The 21498-nt window shown below is 39.5% G+C and overlaps 3 protein-coding genes across 3 annotated transcripts in view; 1 reads left to right on the forward strand and 2 right to left on the reverse strand.

The window, feature by feature from the left end:
- ostc (oligosaccharyltransferase complex subunit) overlaps positions 1-720 on the forward strand; it is a 1241-nt gene extending 521 nt beyond the window's left edge. The window contains exons 3-4 of the mRNA XM_069705219.1: positions 1-176; positions 271-720. The exon at positions 1-176 is cut by the window's left edge and continues 22 nt beyond it. Of these exons, the coding sequence (XP_069561320.1) occupies positions 1-176; positions 271-289 (195 nt within the window). The 3' untranslated portion in view covers positions 290-720. The remainder of the gene's footprint in view (positions 177-270) is intronic.
- A 521-nt stretch (positions 721-1241) lies between these two features.
- Positions 1242-10903, reverse strand: etnppl (ethanolamine-phosphate phospho-lyase). The gene is made up of 13 exons (XM_069705172.1): positions 10795-10903; positions 10135-10253; positions 9557-9716; positions 8327-8401; positions 8004-8097; positions 6427-6543; positions 5818-5900; positions 5231-5456; positions 4515-4669; positions 4017-4106; positions 3075-3205; positions 2877-2938; positions 1242-2690 (listed from the first exon to the last, which is right to left on the reverse strand). Exons 1-13 carry the CDS (start codon positions 10854-10856, stop codon positions 2577-2579), a joined length of 1488 nt encoding a protein of 495 aa, XP_069561273.1. The 5' UTR covers positions 10857-10903; the 3' UTR covers positions 1242-2576.
- A 447-nt stretch (positions 10904-11350) lies between these two features.
- LOC138624746 (collagen alpha-1(XXV) chain) overlaps positions 11351-21498 on the reverse strand; it is a 148812-nt gene continuing 138664 nt past the window's right edge. Inside the window, exons 32-38 of the mRNA XM_069705223.1 lie at positions 21410-21463; positions 21221-21274; positions 20591-20617; positions 19617-19670; positions 18064-18150; positions 15920-15958; positions 11351-14865 (exon numbers count right to left, since the gene is read on the reverse strand). Of these exons, the coding sequence (XP_069561324.1) occupies positions 14839-14865; positions 15920-15958; positions 18064-18150; positions 19617-19670; positions 20591-20617; positions 21221-21274; positions 21410-21463 (342 nt within the window). The 3' untranslated portion in view covers positions 11351-14838. The remainder of the gene's footprint in view (positions 14866-15919; positions 15959-18063; positions 18151-19616; positions 19671-20590; positions 20618-21220; positions 21275-21409; positions 21464-21498) is intronic.

A 21498-nucleotide genomic window follows, 5' to 3' on the forward strand; every position in this document is an offset into this window, starting at 1 on the left:
GAAGGACTGGCCTCCAGTTTCCTCTTCACGATGGGAGGCCTGGGCTTTATAATCCTGGACCGCTCCAACGCACCAAACATCCCCAAACTCAACCGCTTCCTGTTGCTCTTCATCGGGTTCGTCAGCGTCCTCCTCAGCTTCTTCATGGCCAGAGTGTTCATGCGCATGAAGCTGCCGTAAGTCTTGGTCATTTCCCCACCAAATAAATCAAGATCCAATCTGTGATTCTGCCGTTATGCAGTTGTACTCATTTGTCTTTTGTCTCGTCAGAGGATACCTCATGGGCTAAAGACACAAACGACCCAGTTCGACGACAGATTTGGATGGACAGAGGACACGAGATACGCTGGAGGGCCTTCGCGCAGTTCAATTATATATAATAATATAATCAACAGCCATTAAGGACTGAAGGCACTTGACCTCGCTCAAGAAATTAGACCAGACTGTACCGACAGTGACACTGGCTGTGTCTCTTTGGTGTTTTAGGACTTCCTTTCCTCCCTATTCTTAAAATGTCTCATCAAATTGTGTCTCAGACAGTGTGGGGAAGAAAACAAGTTATTGAACACTGATGGGATGGAACCTCCGATTTGGAAGCGGGATTAGGACTGTGTGTCTGAATGATGTTTAAGTCTTTGCATAGAAATAATTGGAAAAAGTCTTGAACCTGTCACGGTTGAACTTTTGTAAAAGCTTGCAAAATAAATGTTCCTTTTCACACCTCTTTGCAGTTGTCGCATGTAATAAAAGCTCATTTGTACCACAATAACACAAGGCTCTGTTCACAAATATTCATGTTGGGCTGAAATAGTATTTGAGAGTAAGTCCTTACTCATCGCTTTTTTTTTTTTTTTGTTTGGAAGATTTGTATCAAGAGTGAAATTGAGATTTTCGAGGCCTCTGCAGTGTTTGAGACGTCACTTACTGTCGTTTCACCTCCAGAAGGTGGCGCCATACGTCCACCAGGCAGTGGTGGCGTCTCCTGGTCACAGTGACATTGAATTGATGTCCTCCAGTAACAAGACAGGCCTGGAAAGTAAGAGAGCCTCAGAATAGGTGCTTGTTGACACTCGTGTGTTTTCATAAAGAGCTTTTTTTTTTTTTTTTTTTTTTCAGTGCTTTGCTGTTTGTTTCCAGATCATCATCTTAAGATTATTATTGCTCTTATGACAGGGCGAAGATTTCAACAACAACAAAATTCAAATCTGAGAAAAGAAGCTTCTGCACATATATAGTAGGCACTGTATTATTATTTATTTTTTCAAAGATAAAACTCACCAAACCTTTAATAGGACAGATGTTGGATAGAAAGGGAATCCTAAAGCTTGTAATGACATCATCATACAGGTACTCAAGGAAACACGGGTCACAGCTGTGGTGCTTTAGGTCTAAATAATATACATCTATGGCAATGGCAAAAAGTGAGGATGAATGAATTCACAATACAATGTGGAAAGCATCAATTTGATTCATATATCAGAAGGAACCAAACTTCTGATCTGAACCCCTCAAACACCTGACCTGGAGAAGTTAAACCACAGTTGCATTGCTCCTTTCTCCTCCACAAAAAAAAACAAACAAAAAAACAACAAAAAAACACTTTTTCCCCTCTGACCTTTTTATACCAAATATTGCAGTTGATCCTTTCCCATTCTGTCTGACCAGCCTACTGGCACAGTGGGTTGCACATGTACTCCTCTGTATGTGCTGACTGGATCCTAATCCCTCGTCTTCCTGGGGCTTCAGCCAACTCTGTGTCTCCCGAGACCGACAGAAGAAATCTGTCTTTTATGAACACTATCAATCACAATCGTACTTCAATGCACAGCAAAACAAGGACCTCTTTCTGTACGAGCACTCTTAACATACAAGTGAAACACTCATCGCTTTTGGGAGCCATGTTCAGTCTTTGTTAATAAGGAACAAAGGAACATTGGTAAATAGTTGCAGACCTGTCAAACAAGTGTCCATGTTTGGTTGAGTAAAATAAAGATAAGGTGCAGGTGTATACTCACTACAGGTAGTTTTCAATTTCACAATCCTATATATTTTAGTCAAGGAGGGTTTGTTACTAGCAGATAGAGGTCAGGAAAACAAATTCCCTTTTAAATCAATCAGGTATTACAGACAGTATCTCATTAATTGCTGTGTAATTGGTTCACTATAAAACAAGTAATGGTCTATACAAGTATTTCAAACTTTCATAATGATTAAAGCTGTGTTTTAATGCTAAATGGACGTTAATACACCATTGCCTGCTTTGACATTTCATGTTTTGATTTATACAACATTTTATTCAATGAAAATCAAGTTAACATTGGCAAAATTGAAAACAGAAATACACACAAAAATAGTGGCTAAATTTATAAGTGAAAATTTAACAATAATACCTGAGAAGACACTGCGATCTCGTAGACATACAGTATATGATTATTATTATCATCATCAAACATTCTTCATTATATTACATGCCAAGGCACTCTTCTTTTTTTTTCAGCATTTTGTCAGTTTTTTTTAATTTTTTTTTTTATATCAGATCTTTGTTGTACAGATCAAGTGTTTGTTCACAGGCAGCTTTATGTCTTGAGGCGTTTGTTGTTGTGTTTGGTTTGTTGAGGACCTTCTTGACCGTTTCCTCTGCTGTGTACCAAACCACCGTGATACTGGTGTCCGTTTTCATCAGTCGGCAGCTTGAAATAAAATTGTGAAGAAATAAAAAAAAAATGGTCAAGATTTTAACAGATCCTTTGTACTTTTGTTGAATACGCAACAAACACGGTTGCACCTAATTTATTTGCCCTCTGTATGCGAAGATGCAGTAAGACTTGACGGTTTAGTTAAAAAAAAACAAACATGTGGACGCGTGTAAAACTAACCTTTCTTTTACCGTCTTCGTTCAATGTGTTGTGCAGCTTGATGCCTAATGCTTCCTCCATTTCTGGAAATACAGACAAAATAACACACGACTGAAAGCCTTTTCATCGATACGAGACAATTTTAAAATCACGCAGTGATCAGATAGATAACGGTGTTTATCAGCACCACCATCATTGAGAGAAAAAAAAAAAAGGTACCAGTGAGAATGAGGTCGATTTTCTCCACCACCAGGTCAGCGTCCTCGGTACTGAAGCACATTGGGGGCTTAAACTTGAGCACATTGCGATGAGGTCCATCAGCACTGAGAAGGATGTGCTGTTCCTTCAGCCTGGGACAAAATGTCACTTATTTTACAGATTCAAAACAAAAAAGTAGCAGAGTAACAGAAATACACTTTTTACACCAGACACATTTGGACTTGTTGTCACAGTAAAAGCACAGGTGGAAGTAATAACAACAACGATGGCTCTGCTCCACGTAAGATCAAGTTACCTCTGTATGGATAATGGAGCTTTAATCAGTGTTATTAATTACGTCTGTGCTTTTCCTGCTGCAGCAAACTGTCAGTCAAAATATCTGTTGGAAAAAAAGCCTGGTTGTTCAGAGGGAGTTCTCTTACAACAAAATTATGTAAAATGAGGTAATTGTTCCGTCTGATTTTAAATGCATAAATATAAGTCTCCAATCAGGCACTATACAGGCCGTTAGCTCTTCATTTTCAACAACAGACTGGGATAACAAATCTCCTCAACGGTGATCATACAGCTCAGTGCAACTCAGATTGTGTCATGATAATAAGTACAAATGGTGTAATATGCAGAACAGTGCATATGAAATCGCTTGAGTAAGACAGTTAGAATTGAATAGAGCCACAGCAGGAGGCTATAATGAGTTAATTTTCAAATGTAAAACACAAAGGTGCACCTGATGCAATGTTCACCATCTTTATCTAACTATCTAACTTTATCATCCTGGCTGATTGGTCTTTTACGTGATAGGAGATTAGCATTGCACAAGCATACAGTAATTGCAGTTTTCCCAAAAGAGAGTGCTGTATTGTAGCATGGTGTAAACAGCCTCTTTAGTCGAGATGCCGCATGACGTCAAACGTTGCTCTGACTGGTCAAACTTAAACTTACTTGTAAACGACTTGTTGGGCCTCTGCTGTTGCAGGAGTGAGCTTCAAGCTGTCCCTCACAAGCTCCACTCCGACAAAGAGGCCGCGACCCCTGCAGGATGTGACGCCATTTGGTTTCGTCAGCTTTGACGCAAAAAGGACCTACATGTACTTGTTCACTTCTCAAGACATGTTATAAGTAAGCTTTTCTTACAAGACATTTTTCATTACAGTAGAGATGGCTCTCAAGTTTTCAAGCGGCAGAAATAAATAGTAAGTCCAAGGTAAATATGTCACTGAATCACCCACAATGCTTAACTGACAGTCACCAAGCAGTACAGTGCAAACGCTTCACTGCAAGCACGTCGTAAAAATGTTTCAGTCACTGAATTACAGGAATATGACTTCAATATTCTGGGAATAAAAACACAAGTCCGGTATAATCAGCAGTGTTCTGGATCAGCCGTCCAGGACGTAGACAGAAGTGATGAAGTGTTGCACCGTTTCACGTACTGCTCACCTGATGTCTCCGATCAGAGGGTGCTTGTCTCTCTGCTTTTCCAGCAGGTCGGTCAGGTGTCGCCCCACGCGCAGTGCATGACCCTGCAGATCCTCTTTCACAATCACGTCAAGGACGGCCAGACCGATGGCGCACGACACTGGGTTACCGCCAAACTAAGAAAATCAGCAGGAACACAGAGGAAAGACGGCATCAAGGTCAGGTTTGCACTCCTCGTCGCACAGGAAATCTACTGCTTGGAGGTTATGTCCATAAAAAGGTCTACGTATTTAACATGCAGCAGTGATTTATTTGATTTACCTTGTACAGCTACTGACTTAAAAACACATTCAATATGACGAGAGAGAACGTTTTACTTTCACAGGAAATAACTGCAAACTGAGACCGTCAATGAGAAGAAGAAGAAGAAAAAAAAAAAAGTTTCCTTGAACGGAATGTATTTTCCCTCATGATGTGGAAAACAGATGTGTTGATACGCTTGGCAAATATGGACAAGAACATCATGTCAAGGATGAGGTCAGGTCAGTGCCATTTCTGGTCAACTTAGGAAGCAAAGCAAATATCATATGATGTGTTCTCTGCAATCTGCCTCTGTAATTTTCTGTCGATCTTATTCATCAAAAAACAAAATATTTATATCAACCATATATTTAACATTTTGCAGAATTGGCTTCATGTCTTCCAGGATTCTTCATTGTTCTCCATAAAGCTCCTACCGTATTGAAGTACTCCATTCCAGATGTCAGGAAGCCCTCTGCCACCTCCTTGGTCGTGACCACGCATGACATGGGGTGGCCGTTGCCAATCGGCTTTCCCATCGTGACAATGTCGGGCACGAAGTCTTCTCCCTGAAGCTGGAAGGCCCAGAAGTGGCTACCAACCCGCCCAAAGCCCACTTGGACTTCATCGGCGATGAAAATGCCCCCTGCCTTACGGACATGTCTGTGGAGGGGCAAAAAAAAAAAAAAATCCACAAGAGGAGAGGTAGACTCGGATACTTGTTCAGTCAAGCAGGCTAACACTCTCATAAATGTCCACAAGGCACAATAACATTGTCAGATTTGTCTGTACTGTAGAAAGAGCACCTTCTTTATCATCATCAGGTGCAGTGGCAAGAAACTGTCTTACTGGATGGTGTTTATTAATTGCCTTAAGCATTAATAAGCAAAATCCTGTTTATTCTGTACATGTTTAACATACTTTGCATTTCTTAAACCATTTCTGGTCCCAAACAGCAATTTAAAAATTGCTTTCAGTCATTGAGGACGTCTACAAACACAAATGAATCTCTTTGTGTACATACTGTGCCACTTGCTGGAAGTAACCCACGGGGGGAATGACCTGCCCGCCACAACTCTGCAATGACTCGGCAATAAAAGCAGCAATCTGCACAAGAGGGAAAAAAAAACACACTTATCAAGTCCATTGATCTGAAACCAGACTGATAAACTGCAAAGGAGGAGGTGTACTGACATCATTGGCATGTAGATCCAAGTGTGACCTTTCACTTTTCAGTTGGCAGTGCAAAACAAGAGCAAGGCACATACACATGTAGTACATAACGAAGTACACAACTATGTTTTATAATATCACGAGGACACATTTACACGTGGCTCTCCTGTCAGTGTTATTGGAAGTCCGTTGGTGAGTTTTTGGTTCCTTCTTTAGATCCAGTTCTGCACAAACTAACGTGGGAAACTTCTAAAGTCTCTGGGCTGAAATACCATCACTCTCACCACTGGAGACATGGATATACTCTCAGATAGGGGGGGGGGGTTCAAAGGATGGGTGGGAAAACCACAATGAGTGCTGATTAATAAATCTGCTAAAAGCTCTTTGTTGGTTATTTATGAAGCACTGCCGTGCTCTGATTAAAATCTGGTAACGCAATGATGTCGAACCCAAACTGTACCTTGCCTCCTTTCTTGTGGGCTTTGTCTATTATATGTTTGACTTCATCTGCATAAGCTGTGGCAGGATCAGGTTGGCCCACTCTGTATTTGCCTCTGTACACATCTGGGCTGGGAGCCTGTCGGGAACAAGAAGTTGTGATGATTGCAAATCAAAGAAGACTCCATAGTGTGTACTGAGTGTGATTGGATTTTGAGTGTGCGGCACACTGAAAGAGTAGCAAATTAACTGTTTGAAAGATGTCAGTAGTCACTGGAGCTTTTAATGGCTGGAAGGAATAAAAAAAAAAAAAAATGCGGTCAGAAGACAACAAAAAAGCACACATTTGATAGGCATTAACAGTTGCATACCAAAAACAGCCCTCGGGACCTGCTGCTGCGGCGATGCTCGGACTCCGTGTTCTCACTCAGATCCTTTCACTTTCCTATTTTGGCTGCTTCCAGCACATCAACTTCAAGAACTGACTGTTCAATCGCTGACTAATATATCACACCCCTTAACAGGCGCCCCTGTAACGAGACAATCACTGTTACTCACTTCACTTGTGAGTTCTTTTAAAGTTGTGGTTGACTGGTGTATGCTCTGGTATTACTATAAAAAGAATAAGTATAGCTGCAGATAGCTTTCATTCTATGGCCTTTTGAAACAGGAATGGTTGTTTTTTTTGTGTCATTTTTCGACATTATAGGGTAAAAGACGATTTAAAAACATGTCTTTGTCCTCACTGCAAAATACACAGGATTTGATTTTAAGATGCAAAGATTTGTATCAGTCTAAAATCTAAACTCAAGTCTAAAAGGTAAACTACCCAGAGTTATTAGTTCATCTTCCCCTTGTCTTTGTCAAATTAAACAACATTTAATTTGAACATATTGAAAATATTCTCAGCCTGGAAATATTGAAAAATATTTGATTGTTCTTACTTTGTAGAGTACGAATGTAACAGAACACCTGCTTTCTGATCGACATTATCTTATGAAGCGAGACTTTTGTAACCTTTGTGTCGACAGGTTATGGCAGCACCAGCGGTTCAGGGTGAAATGTTGGTCAGTTAGTGATCGGGGCAAGCAACCACCTCAGTTACAAATATCTGATCCATAGCTTGATTCCTTGATGTCAGTGACTGTGAATAAAATATACAAGCTCGCGAAACAGAACCACGCCACCTTTGGCGTGTAACAAGAGCTCGGTATTCAACAAGATGCCCGATCAAACTACACAAGTGCTACAAAAAAAAAAAAAAAAAGCATAACGCGTGGAGCTGCAGTAAGAGGTGCCTCGCTATTCTTCTCTCTGTCCGTGATCAAGAAAGTGTTTTACACCTAAAGCTCAAACCTCTGACACGAACAGTGAAATACCTCCCTGCAGAAGCACTTAGGTATTGTCCCGTCCTCTTGAATAAACAGTGTAACGTAGTTGTTCCTCATTCTGCTGTCACTTGCGGTTTCTCATTTATTCACACACAAAAGCGCACGTGTGTGCTGAACACTCATTAGCCTGCCAAACCTCAGCAGAGCAACTTGAGTCATGGTGTTTTAATAGTGCGCAGGCAGACGGGGGAGAGAAAAAAACACTCACCACATGGACAGATTGATTCGCCTCAGCGTCTGACAGCTGGTGGAACTTGTACGGACTGATGTCAATGAGAGACGAGACGTGGCCGTGGTACGCGCTGCAAACACAGAGCACACCAGAACACGGAGCAAATCAGTCAGTTCTCTCAATTAGAATGTAACGTGGGGTGTGAAGTGATTTTCACCTTGCATGTCATTAAAAAAAAGTCCGTGAATAAAAAAATAAAAAAAACGTTCACCACTCATTGTCAATGATAATCTTTCCTTTTTGCTCGTCTGGCAGCGCGCCAGGTGCCGTTGAAGCAGCGAGCGGGCGGCAGCACTTACTTCTCCAACGTGATGATATCTTTGTGGCCTGTGTGTTGCCATGCGAGTCGAAGCGCCAGGTCGTTGGCTTCAGAGCTGAAAGTTGAAAGGGGCAAAGGTCACCGCAAAACACACAGGTGGATGCCACGGATGTCAGACACAGTTTGTGGTTTCCCCTCCCGCTATGAGGGCTTGAGGTTTACAAGTATTTATTAAAAGGTAAATAAATCAGGAGTTGAAAGTTTCGCTTTGTATGGAGATCTCAATTTAATACTACAGCTGCCTTTACAGATTATTTGTAAAATATATTAATATCCCCACACTGATAACAAAAGAATCAAAGCATGCCGCATTACTGCATGATCCAAATCTTTATTAAAACGTATCATTTCCAGCAGGCAGGCAGCTCAGCTTGGAGGTCGTTGTTTTCTGCTGCGACAGGGATTTTGAAAATTTATTACTTCTCTGAAGGCATTTATTTCTTTATGACTGATAAATACTGGTCTTGTTTTGACTGTACATGGTTCATTATCTAACATTATTACCCTGGACCGGATCATTCCTATTCATAAAGCAGAACAACGGCAAGTGGTGTTAATAAGTAACAATACTGTAGGTGTGCTATTTGATGAATAGGAGTATCAGGAGCCTAGTATCGCTGAATATGCATCATATTGTGATATATTTTGTTTGTCTGCAGATCTCGACACTCCTGAGGAAAGCTGATGTGGGACTTTGGATTTCTCAGCTTTTAATAAGATGCTACGAAGACTAATAATATTGTTGTTTTTAATTCAGGATAGATATCAGGCTTTGAAAATCCAGACCAATAGAAGGCTGGTCCAAGAAAATTGTGTAGCATGATCCGTAGCATGCGTCCGTTTTTCCTGTCCTAAAACATTTGTTCTTTTTGATTACAGTGAGCCCGACAGTCAAACACGTTTGGACTATAACCTTTTACTCTATCTTATAATTTACAGGGCTTTGTGCTTGCTTTCGATCTTTATTGCTCCTGTTGTGGATAATTCATCTCGGGCTACAGTTCAAGCAACCACAGCAGATTTGAGACGAGACATAAATCAAAAGCATAACTACATTTCGCCATTACTTAACCTCCCGTACGTCTCCCAGTGTCTGCACTGTGCCCTCATTACCCTCCACTGATCCACACCCCAAGCGAAAAACAGGTCTGGCAGATCTCCCTCGGAACAGTTTTTGTTGTTTGAGGAGTGTGAAAACACGCAAACTTACCCAGAGTTGACAAAGTAGCACACAGACAGTTTGTCAGGCAGCGTGGCCTGCAGCTTCTGCGCATACAGTACAAGGTTGTCGTGTAAGAAACGCGAGTTGGTGTTGAGTTGTTCCATCTGCTGAGCTCCTGCCTTCACCACGTCCGGGTGACAGTGGCCCACTGAGAAAAGGAAGAATTAGAAATCCTGACATTCAGGACAAAACAAAAACATTTTATCGTGAGTTCTTTTAATCACGTGATCGTAGAGTGAGGTCAAATAAAAATGTACAACGGCAACTGATATTAAAGACACATGATCGGAAACCTAAATGACATAATGCTGAATGATATGTAGTATGTAACATTCAATATTACAACACTGTGTCTGCCAGTCCTGCCGGTTCAGTCACTTTCCGGCATTCTAGCGAAAAGGACTTTTCTGTAATTACCTCAGCCTGACACAATTCGCCCTCATGTGAGAGAGAACCGGTCTCCTATTTTCTTAATTTGTTGGGATGACATCAGAGTGGTATATAAAAAGAGATCTGATATCTCTGACATAAATATTTCACTTTTCACAAAGTGTGTTTGTGTTTACCATGAGCCACATTGTTGATGCAGTCCAAGTAGCGTTGTCCTTTTTCATCATACATGTACTGGCCTTTGGCTTGCACAATCTTGATTGGGTCATGGCTGAAGAAAATCTTACAGGATGGCCTGCAAAAAGCGGAGCAAAAATTAATACGGGCATGTGTGCAAAGTCTGCCCTCACTCTGGTAGCACACTTTTTTTTTTTTTTTTTTTGGTCGTATGGTTGTAATAAAATGCGATAAAACAAGGAAAAACTCTAAAGTACCAATAAGCCGTGGCACATTGTGTTATTGCACAAAAAGTAACCACTACTGCAGTTTACAGGTAACGTACTGTGTTTTCACTTCAGTTATACAACAAATCAATTTTATTTCTAGCGTCTAACATCTTTTGAACTTGTATGTTTATTGAAATAGCTACAAATATAAAAACAGTCAAATATCTTACAAATAATCTTAAAATTTCGGTAAAAACAATTTCAATTTGTCTCCCGAGGAAGTCGAGATAACTTACTTCAGTAGTCTACATCAGCACGTTGTTGTCATGTTTTTTTTTTTCCCCCACAGTAAAAAAAATAAATAATAAAAATAAAAAAAAGACTTGTGACTACTGTCAGTCACTGGACACTTTGTGGCGTAATGAGAGAGCAGAATGTCATTTTTCTTACCCAATGTGCTTCTTCCTCAAGTCTATCGTCTTGTTTTTCTCGAGTCTTTCAGCAGCAGACATCTTTATGGTATCCAAGCTTGAATAAGCACGACGCACATCTGCTCCAGCAGAAATAACCCGGCTCCGCACGCGCGCGCGCGCGCGCGAGACAGCTGTACGGAGGCGCAACTCGCGCAGCCCTCTGGTGCTGACACTCCGTATGGAAAGCCAAAGGGGCCAAAACTACGCGAAATTGACGCGTAAGGTCACGCTTTTTTTTTTTTTTGCGTGTTGTTTTTGCGTCCATTTTCCACGTTTTTAACCTCACTGGTGTTATGACATTTTTGGTAATTTTATACTATTGCCTTCTTTAAACAAACAAATAAATACAATTTGACATTATACGTGTTCGGTACTTGCTCGGAAATTAAAACAATATGATAAATTAACAATCAGAAAAATATAGCCTTCCCTCGCAACGGACAGTTTAATATAAAGAGAAACCGAAAGTACTGATTTTACAAAAAAAAAAAAAAAAAAGCCAATAGTTTATCCAGTACAGTTTAATCCATGGTTGTATCATTTATCATGGCTCATAAAGCACATACAGTATACGTCAACTGTATTTTTGTTTGTGTTGCCAAGGAGTTAAATACACACAGATAATTTTAAAAGTAGCCCTTTTGCAATGCTTGCCAACTTTTGCTTCAAACTTTCTACTTGTTGTATACACTATGATTTAAAACATGAGCTTTTAATGTCCAGAAATATGTATTCTGACCATTAGGTACATAGTATTTAGAGAGCTTAGAAAACACTAAGTGGGACACTGAAACCTACCAATAAAGGCGAGTCTGTTGTTTGGTGTCCTTGACAGACTGTGTTTATTTGGCTCCAACAGTACAGTCATATGAAATGTCAACTTGAAACATAGTGTGTGAACACAAGGGTCTTCAAAGAAATGTTAATCAAGTGGATAAAAAAAAAAAAATACAAATGCAGAATAGAAACTGGGCACAAACAAAAATTGCAATAAAAACTCAAATAAGCCACAAAGTGGATTTTGCTTCTTCTTTTTTTTTGTGGCTACAGTCTGCACTTTATTATGGAGATTATGTGGGAATATTCCTATTTCAGTAAGGCTGCAGCTCATCTGGAGGATATAGAGGTGTAAGATTTTCCAAGTTCTGATAAGAGCCCAGTGTCTTTCACATGAATGCAGAAGAACAATGGATGTGACTTCATTATCTGAGACCAGCACTTTCATTCTGAGGTTTGGATGAGTGAATCGGGGTCTTTGGGTGTATACTAATGTTTCGTCAGAGAAAAACGTGACTCAGAACATTTCTGCAACAGTGACAAATAAACATATGCGGGAGCTCCTCACCAGCCTTGTTAATACTGATATGGAAATAAAATGTTTGAAATATTTTGGCACTTCTGCTGATAGCAGAATAAACTAAATTTGTAACTTTAACAAGGAAACATAATGGCCAAACAAACAGAAGATCACCCAAATAAAAATAAAAAAAACTATTACAAAAATTAGCTGCACATGCTAAAGATACAGTACCTTGTGAAAACAAATACTGTAACAAATGCTGGAAATCAAAACACAAATAAAAAAACACATTGCAAACACTTGGTAAATATTAAGTGATGGAAATAACAATTCAAAATATAAGTGAAGGGACAGTTTGAAACAAAAATCCTGTAAATTGAGATTTAATTAAAAGGTCAGTGTTTATGTGTTTGTCTATGGTAATTTGTTTTTTTTCCAGGTAGTGGTATACAGGGTAGCATGACTGAGCAAATGGAGCTATACAAATCACTGTGGTGTGATATTTAAGCTGCATTTGATGCTACACACATTAACCAAAGTATAAATTGCACTTTATGTCAAATGAGCACACATGTCAACAGTACATTAATAATCCACTATACATATATCAAACTACATTCAATGCAATGAGAGAGAGAGAGAGAGAGAGAGAGAGAGAGAGAGAAAGAGATAGAGAGAAAAGAAAGCGTGAGAATCTTATTTAACTGTACGCGTTTGCATTGGCTGGGCCTTTCAACATTCGGGCCATCAGTACTTTGTTGTCATAGTTAGCTTTCAGACACACAAAATCAAATCAAAGCAGATGTATGTCATGGTAAGGCCTATACGTTAAAGTAAATGCACAGTGAATACACACTGGTCTGTAATGTGTAAATAACCAACTTCCTTCACACCGTACCGTTTGCATAACTGTTTCAAGATGCCTTGGCATGATCCTAAATTCTTCATATCAACAAGGACTCAGCGGAAACTGACCTCAGAAGCCAAAAAGGAATGCTGTTTTGAACCAAAATGCCTTCATTTAAGAAATTATAGAAAAATAAATAATGTACCACTTAAAATACTGAGACAAATACACAAATATATATGCACAAAAAAAAAAACGTAAAATTGTTACTTACATACAACTCCAACAACAATAAAGAAACCTGTTGTGTAGTTCTTGCCACTGGTAGAGCGCATCAGCTGAGCTGTTGTTGACCTGCTGTCAGTAAGCACCATTATAATCTATACAGATGTGCATCCATTCTTTACAGAATCATGAGATGAACTGTACAATCAAAGAGAAACCATATGGAAGTCAATCTTCCCAGATCCATCGGTGGTTGCTGCTATACATCACAACAAAATGTTGGTTTTTCACTTCTGCTCTTGCAGTAAATCATTCATGCATATTGCAATAATGTTGAAAAAAAAAAAAAATGATGCCATTACCTTGCATAGCACCACTATGTCAAAAGGCAAACTGAATATAGGAAACATAAAAAGATGAATAAACTGTGGTGAAAAATAAACCTGCTGCTCCATGTGTTTTTGCTCCATCTGATAAGGAATGTGACATAACTGGCCACCAATTAGCTTGTGCTGTTTCAATGGAAAATGACCAATTCTTGTCGGGTCAAATTTAGCTTTTCTTGCACTGTAATACATGTTTTCTACATATTTAAGACAATATGAGGTGTAAGAGAGCAGAGTCGTAGATTATATTGTTGTGTTCAACTTAATCCCCCATAATCACACAGTGACTGTGTGTATAGCTAAATCTCACTGTTGCCTTGTCAGAGGTGAAATAAATTGATATGCCTTATGCATTTTCCCAAATGAATGCTTGCTTTCGATATTTCAGAAAACTGTTAAGTTATAAACTGTGTACATGCAGTGAACTGACAACATTGTACAAATTATATCCCATACAACAAGTCCAGAATGAAAAAGTAGCATGTTTGTAACAATGCTGGATGTGTTTTGTTGTTTGTTGTGTCCAAATTATGAGCGTTTTCAAACCCATGAGTAAGATGGGCCGCACAGTCGAGATGGATGCAATCTTACTGTATGCTCAGGTATAGCTTTAAGCTACATGCTAGTTCATCATCCTATAAAAACAATTCATATGAAAAACAGTGCGCAATGTGTCTTTTCAATCCTCTCACAACCTTTAAACTAAAGAAAACTTCCCCTTCTGAAATAAACACCATTCTAATTGTTCAAAATATGATATAAAGTTGTACATTTCTGATAAAGGAATGAATAAAAGCTTGAGGCACCGAAGGCTATTATACACAAAATACAAACAAGGTGTAAGAATGAGAGCAAAAAGAAAATGATAAAGAAAAACAAACATGATTGCATTCTGTCAACGCTCTCGGTAGACCTCAAAGCGTTGCCTGTCACAAGAGGCGGATGCTCCAGGTGATCTCCGTGCAGATCGATGAGACTCTCAGCGACTCTCCTGCAGAATTCATCCCCCGTGCTCAGTTGAGTTTTATCGAACACGCCTGTCCAAACTCAAAACCTCTGAGAGTCTGATTTGTTTTTCCTGTGTATGCAGTGAGCCCGCCAAGCTCTCCACCTCTTGTCCGGAGACGTGCGGCCGCTGGAGGCGCCACACTCACGATGCTGAGCCTCATGAGTGCAACAGTGAATACCTGCTGATATCATACCCTCTGAAGGCAGCACCACAATAAAGCAACAATAACCAACAGCTCTACTTTCTGGGGATATTCAGGCTACCAGCCACGGTGTGACTCCCTTGGGAAGATTAAAGGAAAGCAAAAAAAATTACTAATTCAGAGCTCTGTTGTTGTTTTTGTTTTTTTTGTTAGTGTTGTTTTTCTGCAGAAGCCATGACGCAACCACAAAACAGTGACATGTATGTATAATACATATAAATATAGTTTCAGTACACTACTCATGCTTTTTCTGGGGTGCAATGTTCTGCTTGGCACAGTCTGTTTTTTTGTTTTTTTTTTTTGTCTTTGAGAAAATGGTGCTGCATGAATGGGCGGTGAGCTGGTTGAGACAAAACAACACTAAACACCTAGCATTTGGTGTTAGGGAGCCAGTCCAGATCCCCCCCCTGTTTTCCACTTCCTCCTCCTCCTCCTCCTCTCTTTTTCCCACGCCTCATTTCACACCATGTGAATCTGGCCGGGCTGCGACGCTCCCGTCTGAGCCATGCAAAGACTAAAGAGACAAGTTCTGCCGCCAGCCGAGGATCTGAACTCCACCACGATGTGGATGTGAGAGAGCGGACACACACGTTTTTTTTTCCACACGGCGATGTGAGTAGAAGCAGCTTAGGGCATGGAACTCGGGACGGTTATCTCTTTTTGTTTCATTGTTATCACATAGACTTCTTTTCTTTTAGACTTCTTTTCCATTACAAAACTATAAATACCATAAAAGAAGCATTATTTACAAACTCCATGCGTGTCAGGTTAGAGTGATCACTGCAAAAAAAAGCACAGGAGAGAGAATGACATGAAGATGGAGGCGTGTTTTCACTTTGTTTCATGACTTTACACTCTGGTTTGACAGTGCGATTTTTCACACAGCAGTCATACACTGTTACGACTAATGTGACAGAAAACCCATGCAAACATAGAGAAGCTGAAACCCACATACAAAAGAACACAATAAACTATAGTTCTGCTATCTGTGTCTATTACACACAGAGAGATGCAGAACAAAGATAAAAAAAAAATGATTTTGCTTCAGTTTTCAGCTTTCATTTTGTTCACTGTATAAACTGGTTTGCCTCTATTGAAGTCTCTCATATTATTCAAATATGTACTTGTCTTACCTTCTGCCAGCATCCAGGCATAGGTAATCCATCGGGGCCCTGTTGGAGAAGAGTAGCAGAAATAAACCGGGAGAACTGACGCAGTAATTAAAGGTTTGCTGTTAAGATGTGTAGTACTGTATACACACACAGAGATTAAAAGTGTTCAGACTTTTAGATATTCTTGGAAAATACATCCAGTTAACGAGCACATCTCCCGAAGGGAGAGACAGTGATACAAACTCAGACATCAAAATGGCTTCTTAGGACCAAATTATAGCAAGAAATGTATGTGCTCAGAGAACCTGCTTCAAAAAAGGCAGCAAAATTGTTGATGAAAGGGATGAAAGGATTCAGTTTTCTGCTGCCTTGAAGGACATATTTTTAAATGAACATATAAGATTAGAAGTACTGAAGTCCTCACAATCTGCAGCTCCTCACTTGTGCATTAGCTCAACTCTTTACAGGAGTAAAGTGTCAAAATGAATTTGACACTACAGTGACGAGTTTAGGAAAGCTAATGTCAGTCTGCAAACTGCGCAGCTTTCTCTGACTTCATGTGAAATTAAGTTAAAAAAAAATAATCTTTATTTAAACTAGTGACATACTGAATAGAAAGACTGTGCTTGATTGTTTATCTGTACAATTCTCCATCCACTGATCACATTTTGATCAAACTTGCCAGTAATTCTGCATCAGTAATAATAGAAACATCTTTTGTTGCCTTTTTTTTTGACTGTTCCTTTGAGTGTTGTTGTAAAATCATATAAATTATTACATGTAATAACAGCTGGAAGAGTATATTTTCATTCATGCACATAATACACAGCAAAATATAGTTCATGCACTTCAATATGTTGAGGCTTATATTATAGGTGCCCCTCAGCTGAGTTTCAAAACAGCAGTGAGCTGTTGGGACACTATAATAAAACCAGTGAGTTTGTCTGGAAATCAATTCAATGCAGCTGGTTCATGTAAATGAATGCAGATGTGATACAATGACATTTGTGATGTTTGAATGCATTCTTACCTACTTGGGCTCATCCCTTCCAGTGTCTACACACACTATGCATAAATAATCTCTATGGCATCTTTAAATGAATTCCCCGTCCACTTTAACCACCCAGATTTCTACCCTCACCGTTAGACCATGCATGCGTTACTCAGCATTGCTTCAGAAACAAAAAACATCAAAAGAAGCGTTTATAAAAACACTCATTTTCTCAGCTTGAACAGTTCTGCACTAATAACTAACGGAATCATGTATTTGCTCTTCTTGTTGTGGTCTGGCCCAATTGGTACAAGAACAGGAGGGGATAGGAGAGTTAACAGAGTAAAGGAGGGGTCCATAGTTGGGTAGCTCATCAGTAAAGGAGTTGGTGTTAGGATCAGGTTAAAAGGTCCAAGGAGGGATATAGGATTTAAGGACAACTTTCTCCTTCAGTTTTAATCAAGGGGATGAAAGGATTCAGTTAGAGGGACAGATTGAAGTCAATTATCATATATTTATTTTATATATTTCACTTGTAATGATGTGTGTCATTTAAGAAGAGGCTGCTTGCGGTCAGGACATTAGTGAGGTACATGGTATGTTTGTGGATATAACAATTCATGACTGAAAAATGTGATTGCGATCAGAATAAGGGGTGCTCATGCTTTTCAAGCTCTCAGGTCATGCATGGTGCTGTCTTGGTGATGACTGAAGGTGAGCGGCATGCATGGGTAGGAGGTTTAGGAAGAAGAGAAATACTGTACCAATTGGCAAGGGGCATCCAGCCCATCCAGACCTGGCTGCCCTGGTTCCCCCTTTTCACCCTTAAATCCCCGGAAACCCTGTTTGCAAAGATGACCTGGGAGTGTTACTGGGAGAGAGGTGGACGACCCTTAACCCCTGCGCCCGACCACTGCGACGGACACAAGGGGAGGCCGAGGGAGGAGCTGCCCTGTGAGCTTGCTGATACCACAATCCAGCCTGATTATATGTTTCCAGCATTCAATGGCATGTTTTTGTGTCTGAACTGCAGATTTTAAGTAATAGACTTTGAATTTCTGGTTATATTTGGTGATTTTCTCCCCTCTGAGGGCAGGAGGCTGGGTCTCAGAGTCGCCACAGGGAGCTCATCCTTGTTTGGGGCAACTGCTCCCGGCTCACAGTTGGGACATACCAATGGGCAGGGTGCATCTAATCCTGGGGCACCCTGTTCTCCTTTCTCGCCCTTAGGCCCTTTTTTGCCCTTCTTTCCCTTCTCCCCCTGTGGATACAACGATTTGGTCACGTTAAAAAAAAAAAAAAAAACACTTTTTCAACAAGTAGGACTGCTATTAGGAGGGATTAAAGGAAGGCTACGGTCCACAAAGGAGGAAGACATGTGGTCAGTGTTAGATAGGAGGGGATACCAGACAATAATGGGTACTCTAAAAACATTCCTTAGGACAGGAAGGGGAAAAAAAGGGGAATAGTACGGTAGGAAAGAGTGGAAAACAGTTCATCGTGGAAGGGGTGTCAAGGGCACAAAGGATGAGAAAGAGTAGCAGGGAAAACACCTCCAGAGAGACACAACTAAATCTACTACACACTGAAAAAAAATCCAAACTGTATCCCTTTAGAATAAAAACTATTATCTGGATATAAAATATGTTAGCACACATGTAAGAACAGGTATGTTTTAGGCCATCATGAGGTCATGTTGGTACATAATTATGCTTTTTATAGTATAAATTTGCAGCAAAGTCAACTGCAGTATAATGTATTCATGCAAGTATTTAAAAAAAGTAGCACAAGCACTCATAACTAAAAATATAATGCCCGTTAAAAGTGTATTTTCAAAAGAAGCATTTTTTTTTAAAAAGCACAAGAAATAATCATCTAAATTCTGTGTTGACACTTGTTGCTAAACTCCTGAAAGAGAAGCACTGCTAGGATCTGTTCTGTGTTAGAAAAGTAGCTCGTAAACACTCAGATTCACAGAGCACAGGAATAACAAAGTGTATTTTTTTATGCCAGGGAAGAGGATACAGTTTCTTAAAGACATGAAACATCTAAGAAACACATTGTACCTGTTAAGTGTTATGGAGACATACACAGTAAACACTGAAAGATATAAACTACTGTAACACAAGCAAGGAAGATGTTACCAACGGGCTCAGGAACTCAAGGGTGTGAAATGTTTGAAGTTCATGTTCATGCATGGAAACAACAGAAAATTAGCAAATATGAAGTTGAAGAGCCTGTTGTCAATGGACTTGTTTGGCCTAATATGTTGAAATCTCCTTTTGATGCCTCAGAATGAGATTGGACTTGAAAAAATGAGATGGTAAATCATTGAAATGTGGAGAACAAAAGCTGGTTTGAAAGGACTGGGGATGACATTAAATGTATAGCGCTCATATCCAATTCTGTAGGGAAGCACAACTGCTATAAGACAGACTGAATCCTTATCGAAACATGTTCTCAGTATTTGGAAAATTAAAGGCTATTCATCTGAATAATAATGGTTTAAAAGGCATGTTAAAAAAAAAAAAAGATAAAATAAACCACTTTTTTCAACTACAATATTTTGACAGTCAATGTATACCTCAAACAGGTGGTGTTAAAAATGTCCGAACAGCCACTCCACAAAAAACAAATCCCTCTACAAATCCTGTCGTTGTCCATTGACATCAGTCCTCTGTCATGTTACGGGGTTTCAACGAGCCATTGCAGCATATCTACATCTACCTTTTCTCCTCTTTCCCCATCGTCGCCTTTCTCTCCCCTTAAGCCTGGCAACCCCTGGAAAAGTACAACAATGACTCTGGCTTTACTGAGCAAACACAAACGAGGCTTCCCTTGTCTTTTACAAAGCTAAAGACAACACAACAGGATTAAACTGAAGATAAATCTAACGGTGAAAGAAAGAAGGTGGGAAAAAAAGCAAAGTGAAAATTGAAAGATGAGTCGACACCAAATATAGAAGCAGTGTTTACTGTTAAATTTGACTTGGCTTTTAAGCAACATCATTTCATAAAGAAGGGAAAGCAGCAACTCCCAAGGGACATGCTGCAACAACTTATGTACATAAAGAGTTTTACTGTACTGAGTGTCCTTAAGAGGGAACACACACCCCTCTCACTATCACTAATGAGCTAATTAGCATCAGGTTAATCGTTAATCTGCACCCGAGACGACTTGTGCTGTCATGTTGTAATTCTTTTGAACATTTACAGTATTTTTGGGTCACTGTATTAGATGACCTCTTTATATACTTATATGCCACTTTGATAACATGGAGCTTTTTTTTTTTTTTTTTTTTTTTTTTTTTTTACATAATGCTACTTTTAACCAGTGGGAAATATGTGAAAACTGGTGAACTCTGCTGTTGTATTAAGTGAGGTGTTGTTTGGGCTCCCTGCACAGCTGATTTTATTTAGGAAATACACGATAAGTAAAGTAACAGATAACTGTCAACAGTGCTTAAGCCTCTGACACATACAGCATGTTTAAACTCATAAAGCGCGGGTGTTTTGGGATGCAGGTTCTTGCATTTGATTCTGAAGAGTTACATATTCTTCCTTTTTTTTCAGATTTTTTTCTTTTGACAATCATCCTTATGTTGGAAGAACCTATTTGATTCACAGTTTCGTCGCTAACTCTGGTGTCTTTTTTCTCTCTGCCCTCGTAAAAGGTGAGCCGATAAGGTTAAACAGACTTACATCCAAGCCTGGTGTTCCAGCAGATCCCTGCAAAGACAGAAAATGACCTCTTTTAATACAACGGTCATTCACAAATGGTGATATTAACATTTAACTGATTCTAAAAATGTAATATATACTACATATGATTCCATGTCAAATAAATAGGGTAAATGTAAGCAGCAAACTCATTCACCTGTTTATCAAGCTAATTATTATACAGTTGAAAATAAAATGGAAAAATACAACTTTCTGTACATTACTGACCTTTATTTCAAACAAGTTTTGTGAAACATAAACACATTTCAGTTTGCTGATTGTGTTTCTGCTGAACAACAGAGCACAAATAATAAAGTTTCTTGCATTATCACCGAGGACAGGTGCAACCAAACAACTGATTTCTCAAAAACAGAGCATGGAGACAAATCTCCATCCACATTTCATATATTGCTGTTGGTGTTTGATGATACACAACCACACAGATGGATATTTCATATAATTATATACATTGCTGATACCATCTGGCTTATAACATAATATGTATTAGGACGGTGTGTTGAGAGAGACTTTAGAAATTTGACTGTAACTTTTTTTTCACCAGTTAGAAGTCCATCTGTCTTCAATGTGTTAAGACATATTTGTTAAACTTACAGGAAGTCCATAAGGTCCTCTTGGTCCTGGCTCGCCAGAAGCTCCTCTCTCACCCTGGTACAAAAAAAAAAAATCTGTGCTGAATTCACAGAGGCACTTTAAAACCAGTCAATGCTACAAACATTGGCAATTAAAGTTAAAACCTATAACATCATCATCAGTCAGGTCATAATTAAATGCCAATCTTACTATGTCACCCTTCGGCCCAGCTGGCCCAGCTGGACCTGAAGGCCCGTCCATGCCCTGCGGAGAGGAGAGTTGTCATGGTGAGTTACATC

This window comes from Brachyistius frenatus, unplaced genomic scaffold (genome assembly GCF_029030835.1).
Source record: "Brachyistius frenatus isolate BFR_SWC_R1_liver_20210118 unplaced genomic scaffold, ASM2903083v1 Contig_54, whole genome shotgun sequence".
Classification (NCBI taxonomy): Eukaryota; Metazoa; Chordata; class Actinopteri; family Embiotocidae; genus Brachyistius; species Brachyistius frenatus.

Bases quoted from the DNA above. Each gene is read 5' to 3' on its own strand.
- etnppl (XM_069705172.1), bottom strand. From the start codon at position 10,856: ATGTCTGCTGCTGAAAGACTCGAGAAAAACAAGACGATAGACTTGAGG. The intron at 5,457-5,817 runs GTATGTACACAA...GCCCCTCCACAG, and splicing joins TACTTCCAGCAAGTGGCACA to ACATGTCCGTAAGGCAGGGG. The intron at 3,206-4,016 runs GTAAGTTTAAGT...ATTTTGTCCCAG, and splicing joins GCCCAACAAGTCGTTTACAA to GCTGAAGGAACAGCACATCC.